This window comes from Hyposmocoma kahamanoa, unplaced genomic scaffold (assembly GCF_003589595.1).
Source record: "Hyposmocoma kahamanoa isolate Upper Pololo Valley unplaced genomic scaffold, ASM358959v1 98433, whole genome shotgun sequence".
Classification (NCBI taxonomy): domain Eukaryota; kingdom Metazoa; phylum Arthropoda; class Insecta; order Lepidoptera; family Cosmopterigidae; genus Hyposmocoma; species Hyposmocoma kahamanoa.
Genome location: NW_020655584.1, coordinates 1 through 10,479, shown reverse-complemented (window position 1 = coordinate 10,479; position 10,479 = coordinate 1). Strand labels below are relative to the sequence as shown.

Genomic DNA, 10,479 nt, shown 5'->3' with positions numbered 1-10,479 from the left:
ACCCCTCTCCAAACGCAGCATTGATATTGCGGGCTGTTTCTGCCGCGGAACTATCCGCGTCGGAACTCGTATTCAAAAATCTTCAATTCAAGAATTTTCGCAGTATCCATCTTTCTTGTCTAAATTGAATAACAAAAACAATTGAAAGTCGATATTCAAATGTTTCAAATTTAAAAAAAAAAATCACAGAAACCATTTGAAAAAAGTTTCATTCGAAAACCTCAAACCATGAAGATTCTATGAAAATTCAAAGAACCTATTGCAATAAAACGGCAATTTCATACTTTAACCCCTAATACTAGGAGAGTCCAAAAGTAAATAACTATTATGGTAAAAGAACAAATAGATATCTCTTGCCAATTATATTTAATAAATTAGATTTTTTTAGAGGCAGAGAATTGTTAAGTAAATTCAGTTTGAAGAAAAAATTAAAATTTATACTTCTTGAAAGCATATAAATTGAGTTAAATTCTACACTGTTAAAGGTATATTATATTTTTGTGATTATGGTGTAACTTCGCCAACAAACTGCTTTCACAGTTTAGTGAGAAATTGTACTGTTTTCTTGTACGCCTTGTTTGTATGAAATAAATAAATAAAATAAATATTTATGCCAAAAATACTATTACAATTCGCAGATAATTATTATTACAAAGATCAAACACCAAGAAAAATTCCTTCGATCTAACTAGACTTGCCCTACTATGACACAGACGCGGGTTCGAGTACTATCTGATTGAAGGAATTTTCCTTTGTGTTTGATTTATGTATTAACAAATTTTTAAAAATTAGTGTAGTACTTCACAAAAAATATTTTCTATAAAAAAATAAACAAAAAAGGAATTAATATCGTGGTAGTAAAACATCATAATATTCATTACAATCAATATTACATTCGCAGATGTTTAATATTCATAAATATCAAAAATCTCACCCATTAATATAAAGCATCTTTTTATCTTTCCGTAACAACTTTGCTTGCATGATGGCATCTTGCATATTGGTGCCGTGAAGCATAACTTTTGCCCCATATTCTCGAGCCTTGCTAATCTTGTTGGTTGGAGTATTTATAGGCATCACCACGATGCAAGGTATGCTCATTTTTGTAGCAACACAACTCAAAGCTATACCATAGTTACCAATAGATGCTGAGATCACTCCGATTCTCTTCTGGTCAACATTAAGTTGTGTCAAAGCGTTTAGCACTCCACGTTCCTTAAAGCTATCAAAATTTTGTGCTGTTTTAAATTTGGATTTTCAGTGTAAAGATATACTATGTGTAATTAATTAAATATACCATCCTGTGTGTTGCATAGATTCTGCCTTTAAAAACACTTCCATGCCCAGTCTCGATGACATATGCGCTCTCTATGAAATAAAAAAGAAGTAAGTTGAATTGTTAGCGCTCAGTGATACGAGGTGAAACTTATCGCGCGGCCGCCGCGCGGCGACCGCCTAGTCACTACTTCTTCATGTACATTAATGGCGAATCTGAATTCATCTGCATAATACAACGGCGCGGTCGCCGCGCGGCCGCCGCTTAGACCAGATTCAAGCCAAACTCGCCCGCGTGCCCAGGAAGCTCATTTAAGTTAAAACGTAAAAGTAAAATAAATAGAGCTTATTTTGCCATGACAGTTAGACGCACGCGGTCGCTGCGCGGCGGCAACTCGAGGTGAGCGCGATGAAATTCGTGTCGAATAAATGCGCCCTAACTTTTTATTTTTTTACAAATTAATGTTATCTTATTCAATATTATGAAACGTCGTGGTAGCCTAATGGTTTGACATGCTGCCTCTCAAGCATAGCCGTCGCACCTTGAGGTTTTCGGGTTTATGTGCGAAATTTAATTTGAAATTTACCATGAACTTTTAAGTCAAGGAAAACATCGTGATGAAACCTGCATGTCTAAAAAGGTTCACAACCCTCGGAAAACATGTCCCTAACCTGCATTGGGCGTGGCGGACCAGCAGTGGGACGTATAAAATCGACTCATGAATAAATAAATAAATAAATAAATAAATTATGATGGCGATGACGAATTCAATATTACAAAATCCAAGTTCATCACACTTAATTATCACTTCGTAAATAGTATCATGGCAGCTAACTTGACTATAATGCCCCAAATAAAACTTTTTTATTTTAATCCTAATTTTTCTTTCCATTATAGCCATGGTCGAAAAGGAGTTTTTTTTAATTTGTAGCACGACATACTTCCTTACATAGGTCAGGTACAAGTTCAAGTAAGGAGGTTACTTAAGTTCAAAATTAAAACATTCGCTTAAAATGTTATCTAAACATAAATTTTATTGCAATTCAGCCACATACTCCTTAAATACTTACTAGGGAAACGGGGGGTATTGGGAGCCCGCGCGTAATGAGAGCGATGTTAAACTGGACTTTCCCAGTGCTCGTATTTGTGCAAACGGCACTCCTATGTCTTCGTTAACGTTCGACAAGGTTCGAGTCCCGTAGGCGCCCCCGTAGAACCCCGCGTTTAGTCGTATGAGATGATTGTGTGTTTTTCGCTCCGCGCTTATAAAATTTGCTAAATTTCATCATCCCAGGTAAGCATTAAAATGCCTAGATACATTGTACTTACACTAGCTATGCCGCCATATCTATCAAATTTTAGAAGTTATGCTTGAAATCACAATAAAAATAGATTTGGTTTTACTGTTTTATTATTTATTTTATTATTTCAATTCGATGTTACGCAGGTAATGAGAGCTATTTGGCTCTTCTTATCCCATTGCAAAATTCACTGGATATTCCTTTAACACTTTCTTGTTTATTTTCATTACTTTTTAACATATATATTTTATTACTTTATTTATTTATTTATTTTTTCAGACTGATTATATATAATGGCTCCCATTTGACGTACGGGATTCTTACCGGCTCCCATTTCCCGAACTGTGGGGTAATGAGTGCGAATGACATGTTTTAATTTTTTCTGTTTTAACCATTGACTTACAATTATATGGACGTCGGGTCCGCACTAAAAAGTGTCCGCACTTGTAAGGCGCTAAAATCGTATACAGAGCGCCAAACTCTGCTTTAGTCTTCATTTGTTCGACTGACAGCGCGATACTGCGATGACATTACAATTTAAATTTCGAATAGGTTGACTTGGGACATTTTTTTCGTGGTTTTTGTATTAGACCCGTCGTCCATTTATTTGTAAGTCAATGGTTTTAACCAAATATTTTATTTCAGTTTCATATTTTTTCTGTGATTATTTAGTACCCAGATATGGGAAGCGTACGTTCATAACTAATAAAAATTTAAATTGCATAAATTATGACTTTTATTGTCAATTTTCCTTAGTAGGCTCCCATTCCCTCACGCTCCCCTATTAAAAATTTCTTAAATTGATTTTAATTATTTTCTGTGTAAAAAAATAGCTAATTTTTTTACAATCCATCATGACTGTATGCGTCTTTGCTTTTTACAGCACTTTAAGTCGAGTTGTATGATCTATGGAAGAATAGCCAGCTGGCCATCTGTTACCTAATAAAAATAACCCGCCATTTGCAAAATCCATAATTGTTGTGTTGTGAACCATTTATTTATTCATACAAGAAACAAACATCGTATTTATTTCCATACAAATGTGTTGAAAAACATTGTACGTATCAAGGACAGTAAAAAAATACAAAACTCAGTTATTGAAACCTTCAACCTTCGGCTGCGAACTTCTAATAGACCCTCGTTAATAATTTCTTATTTTCCGTCCTTAATACACAATGTGTACTATTAAATCCTATTCGAAAAATGTGTACAATGTACATTGACTTACAATTATATGGACGTCGGGTCCGCGCTAAAAAGTGTCCGCACTTGTAAGGCGCTAAAATCGTATACAGAGCGCGACACTCCGCTTTAGTCTTCATTTGTTCTACGGACAGCGCGATACTGCGATGACATAACAATTTAAATTTCGAATAGGTTGACTTGGGACATTTTTTTCGTGGTTTTTGTATTAGACCCGTCGTCCATTTATTTGTAAGGCAATGACAATGTAAAAATTACTTACCAAGCATGGTGTACGATCAACATATCCTGATATTCTCCTAGCAGCAGCTACGATGTCTTCAAATTTTATTTTACGCGGGTTGTTAGGATCACTGAATTGATCAAATTCAATTTCCTTTAAAATAATTTTTAGTGTATATTACGACGTCTTCAAATTAGACGTAAGCGTGTATTTCTTTATTCTATAAGTAGAAGCGCTGCAGTCCGGACCACTACTAATTTACACTATTTAGAAGCGCAGTTGCAGTCATGACGCGCGCGCCACTTTGCAGTCACAACTATATTATAGTAATTATAGTCTGTATTTTTTTGACGATGGAGTAAATAACAGTTCACTGCGCAAAAATGTTTCCCGTTTGCAAGCAGCCAGTGATTGTAATCAATGAATAGTCTATCGACTATCGACTAATTCCTTATATAAGAAATAGCTGCACTTATTTACGAATCATCATTGGCCCATTATTCGACCAACTTCGAACACTCAATTTTGTAAGTTCATACATACACTGCATTTAAAATTATGTCTACTAAAAACTAAAGATTTTCGTTTTAATTCAATATAGGTAATCATTAATACAAAGATCGAACAGTCAGAAAAAATTCCTTCGAACCGGCCGGATTCGAACCGACGTCTTCTAGCTTACCCTGCCAGACGCTGTTTATACGCTGACGCTAATTGAATATCAATTCAATAAAAATTCAATATAGTGATCTTTAGAACGTCGTAACATTCACAATTTACACATTTTGGCAAAATTTTACCTCCTTTCACAATTTATCGATAAAATTGTCGATAGCAACTACATGACTATATAAAATTTTATGAAAATTGACAACCCTGCACGTGTCATTTTACTGCGTCTTCAAAAAAAGACGACGCGCGTTTGCGACGCCGTAGAGGCTTAAAAAGCTGATTGCTGCATTTGTATTGATTCAATACGGCTCAAAAAGCAAATTGTTGCGTTTGTGTCGATCGAAACGCGCTCGAGACGCGCGTTTACGACGCCACTGAATTTGTGAACGTGTGCAAAAGTCTACTCGCTGCGACTGCATCGCGATTACTGGCGTCGCGATTCCGTTTACAGGCTCTAAACATTACTGAAACGCTACAGACGCGCGGCTACAGACGCGCGGCTGCTGCGCCACAGTCGCGCCATTGCAGCGCTTCTACAAGCGTCTAATTTGAAGGCGCCCTTAGGGTTATTTCATTTTTGACGAGACAAAACATTTCAAAGAAAGTAATTCTTCACTGTGACACCGATTTAATACAATTCATTTAAAATTTGATTAAGTTCACATACTAAATTTGCTTGGTTCTTAAGCTCTATAAACAACTAGTGTTTATGATCGTAATGGAAATCTGAAAATTGGGCTAAAACTTCTCCGAGCTAAGAGTTATTAGAGCCTAAATTCTGGCGACTTCGCTCACTACCCCTTACCTGACTGGCCATTTTGTTTTATTTTAATGTACGGTACCATAGGTTAATACGTTATATTTTCGTTTAAGTTTCGTGAATAATTTTCCATTTCGTGAAAATAAATACAAAAAAACTTTCAAGGGAACATTTACGGGGATAAATTCACTTTTTTTCTTCCTTTCTTTGCGCTGAGCCTTTTTTTGCTTTTTGAAGATCATATGTTATAAAAAACTTTTGACAAATTTATGACGCGTTATATTTTTTTATCTTATCTATGCTACCGAAAAAAGGTTGCTCTAAAAAAGTACGTTCAAACGATGTAACTAATACATACAAATAAACTAATATACTCAATGTGAATAAATAGCCGTAAAATCGTAATTATAACCAACAACCCTCGTAAAATCGTAAGATTATGAAAACAAGCTGTTGTTTGCAAAAAACCAACTGTCAATATTATTCTGCCATGTTTTTTTTATTGGTAGTCGCATATACAGCCGTACTAGTGTAATATGGCAGGATTTTATTTTATTAATTAACGTAATTGAAAATCTAGGATTTTTGGTGTTAAAGAGGAATGTTATTCCTACCGATAAACAAAATATCAAGCACTTTTAAAATTTTCATCCATTCCCCATTGTTATTTGTACAATACTAACAACCTCTTATAGTTGGCGAAATATTATTTGCACCGATTGTCTTATCGCATCATCTTTAGAATATTCGAGTAATAGGACAAAAGGGTGAGTCGTCTCGGTAACGCACGTGCAAACTACTAATTTAAACACTTTTACGCATTGGCACTTAATTCTAAACTTGATCATCTTTAGTTACATTCTACTTCCATGTTATATTATGCAAATTAACATAAGGACGTAATTGCAGTATATTTCCGTATTTCAGCCTCAGCTTGGATTTATGATTAATTTATTCAGCAATTTTATCTTTAGTTTTATTAATGTAATAAAAAAAATACTTAAATTTTAAAAAAAATTACAGATTTGAATTATGATAACATTGCACGAAATAGGTTTTTGAAATAGTATTTTATCTAGTAGTATTTCGAGGTGATTTCGAGCTTAGAGAATGGAAAAAAGAAGAAATTTGGAGACTATTGTTTTATATGTCATCTGACACTTTTGTGATATTTTGCAAGGCCTATCAAACAAAATAATTATAACTTAAAACAAACCTCAAAAGATTGTTACAATTACAATTATTTGCCAAGTTTTATTGAAAACTGATAACAGAAAGTGGGTAAATTGCAGTATAGTAATTTGCTACCCTTAGAAGTGGAATACTTTCTTCGAGAGAAACCCCCTTCAAAAAAAAGAATAATCGAAATTGTTTCACAAATAACAAAGTATTCGAGAAACATACAAAAAAAATTGAGAACCTCTTTTTGGGTCGGTTAAACACTAGCATCAACTTGATATTGCACAACGCTTGACACCGTATTTGTTTATTATTTTTACAGACTTGACACTAGCAAAATTCAAAAAAGGGTATATAATGCTAGAAGAAGAAAAATACGGAAAATGTATTTTTTTATGTGTTACCTTTTGATTGCAAAAACTTATTATAAATGGGACTTTATTCATTATACACACTCACACACATACACACATATATGTATAGAAAATTTAAATGATATACTCAAGAACTAAGAACTCCACAATAGATATGTACAAATAGTGTAAGTTTTTTTCAAACAAAGATTTTTTATTTATAAAACCATAAGGTTTCTTTAAAAAAAAACAATATACACGATTTAGATCCGAAAAAATAGTTACATTTTTACACATATAACATAGCGAAAACCTCAGAACTCGACGTAATGATGGAACGATAGGGATCTTATTTTGACTACGCAACCCTAAAAAGGTCATAAACATTAAATTAAACAAGCTGTGTTCTTAGACGATCAATCTTTCAAACACGTCTACTTACATGTTGTTATATGAGTATAATAATGCATTATGCAGATGTGTATGCACTGAACTTTCTTTAGGGCGCGTTATGTTTATAAAGTAATGAGATCGGTTTTCAATATGTATAAGTAATATAACTGGGCACATTATTTACTTATAAAACGCACTAGACAATGCTATGAATATTTAATCGAAAAGTCGTATCCTTATACACCGTCTTCATTAACCTACATAAGTCCCACTGTTGCACAACATTTCCGTTTTATCGCGAATATTAGTTTAGTAAAAAAAAATATTCCTTTTATTTTATAGGAAAGCAAATATTGCTAAGGTTGCCTAGGAAGAAATTGCTACTGAGCAATAAGACTGCCCGTTATACATTAGCACTGTGGTGCTAACATTAGGTACTATTCTGTGATGCCATTGTAATTTTTTAATGTCCAATAAAGAATAATTCATTCAATCATTCATTTTACATAGTCGTCAAAATGATTAAACAGAATATTTGTAAGACAAAAAAAAAGGTAAAAAAGCTTAGCAAAAAGCTTTAAGGATTGCTCTTTGTCAAAGAGATTTTTGTTGACATATAAACACACCCTAAATCTTAGACTATTCCATCCCTTAAACGGATATTAGTCATAGGTTTTTGTCACGGGAGTATCAAAATTTGTAGAATTTTTTTTAAAGATTTTTGTTTCCCATATTGGATCAAACGACGACGTAAGAAAATCACACCAGTGCCATCATATTCAATCCGCAACAGGGGTCTTATTGTAGAAGTATATACTTTGGCTTTATAGAGATGATTGTCAAGTCGGTTTATATTTAAAATTATATGTACCGCTAATTTCCATAAAAATATGTTCTCAAACAATATTTCATAAAATTATATACACGCATGTGTAGTAATATTTTCTATAGACACTTTGGGGCTCTGTTTTTAAATTGCCCAGTTATCGCGATTCTTTTTAAACGCCAAATTGTAAAAATAGCTAAAAATACCAATCTAAAAGTTTCCATGACTGAATGTTTTGGAATTTTTTTCACCGCCCACTCTCTCTAGTGCGAGCTGAGACATTGCGAAGATTAACTATATGTGGAAGCCATTGCAATTTGACACCTAGATCTACAAGATTCGTTTTTTTAGGGTTGTAAAATTAGGTAAGATTTATTAGCTTTTCGCATTAAGAAACAACTACCTTGTTCATGTCGTCATGCTGCTGCCTTTTAACTTTATATAATAAGTATCATCTACAAACAATAGTATCTCATTCCTCCCAAGACTCTAGGTAAGTCTACTATAAACGAAAAACTTAAAATTGAACTTTGAGGGACAGGTGATAATTGAAATCTCAGATTATGAATTCTTATCATTTAAATACGATTTAAGAAAGTCGTGGCCCTCCATACTAAAACAGCGAATCGTCGTACTGTGTTAAAAGCAAGTGATAATAATAAAACTAAACTGCACAGAATTCGAAAAGTACTCAGTCCCACCCCGTTCAGGCGCCCCAGTGGACATCGAACTTAAGACCTCCTAAAAGGCTAGCATTCTCCTATATGCGAAATGTTCTATATACAATCACAATTTACTCCTACAGCTGTACTTACATCTACTCTCGCACATGAACACATATCTATAGGTTATATTAGATGCACTATTTCCACTTTATTATGTATATTTCAATGTATAACTTTCCCCATAATCGTTATATATTTTTGCTTACAAACAATTGAATCCCTCTGAACTGACTAAAAACCAGCGCCTTAGGAAACTTTGGCATATGCTGAGTCAGCACCCTTTCACTCTATGACAATAATGCTATGTTTTTAATTTGTGTTTGTGTCATATTAATAAATAATGTAATTTGTAATTGGCTTTTGTACTGCTTAAACACATTTGTCAAATAAGTATAAGAATGCTATTGAAACTTTGTTCATTGAATAAAAATACTGCCTCTGTGGCCGAGCAGTTACCATGCTGACTGCCACGCAGAAGTCCCGGGTTCAATTCCCCGGCCGGGAGAAATGTTGATATGGCCAGCATTTATTTCTCTCGTGAGTTTGGGTGTAATTTGTGGTTGTCTATCTAAGTGTATGTCCATTGGACCCGCGATATAAGGTTTCCCTGGTGCGGGGCTATGAGTGTGTGCGTTATTATTATTATTAATAATAATAAAGTTTTATCTATCTATCAGCTGACTAAGCTAGTTAAGTTTCAACGTGTATTTTACGGGCAATATAGAAGCCTTTATAGACTAGCCGGCATTTTATTTTTCACTTAGAACAAAACCGTATACCTAGGTGTTTTCTCTATTTTCTTTTATATATCTATAGATTAATACTTGATGGTACAATAACAAAATTAACGTTCTCCTGAACACAGCCTTAAGAGGTGCCATAATAAATGATAGGGACGCTACAAAAATGAGCATCGTACATCATACAAACGGAGAAAGCTCAATAAATCTTCTTTTGTTTAGCATTTGTAATGCATTTAAACCAACACTTTGTTGCCAGTTAGTTCAATTTAACATGTCAACCTCACATGAATGTTAAGGGATTATTACTTTAATATAATTGATATTAGAGCCCGATGTGTCTTATATTTTCGATATGGGAAGAGAAAGAGAAAACATTTATTTCAAAAGTAGTACAGAGAAAAAACAAAGTAGGTATCAAAAAAAAACAAAAGAAAATGTGGCACAATTTTAAATTTTGTTGGTCGGAAAGTGGTGAGTTGACTGTATCAAGAGAAAATCTGTCAGTTAGGGTCTTTAGTGTCCGCCATATTGAAATTTTATCATACCTAATTATACCTTATATTCTATGATACACCCGATGATAATACAAACATATCGCTACCTCATTTGTTAAATATGTGACAAACATATTTGTATCCATTGCTATGTAAACACATATGTTAAATAAATCCTCCGGTTCGTGTAAGGTGGTACGTCACGGTCCAATTTTTAACCGACTTTGAAAAAGGAGTAGGTTCTTAATTCGATTGTATTTTTTGTGTATGTTACGCAACTACTCCGACATTTGTAAAACGAATTCTATTAGTACTCTTTTGTTGGGAACGG

At 33.8% G+C, this 10,479-nt stretch overlaps 1 protein-coding gene across 1 annotated transcript; it reads right to left on the bottom strand.

Moving 5' to 3' along the window:
• Positions 1 to 934: 934 nt before the first annotated feature.
• LOC113238838 (L-threo-3-hydroxyaspartate ammonia-lyase-like) lies at positions 935 to 5,618 on the bottom strand (the record flags this gene model as incomplete). The annotated part of the gene is made up of 4 exons (XM_026475682.1): positions 5,481 to 5,618; positions 4,043 to 4,156; positions 1,298 to 1,368; positions 935 to 1,222 (listed from the first exon to the last, which is right to left on the bottom strand). Coding segments are annotated over exons 1-4 (485 nt in total), but the record flags the coding sequence as incomplete, so codon positions are not given.
• Positions 5,619 to 10,479: the final 4,861 nt, after the last annotated feature.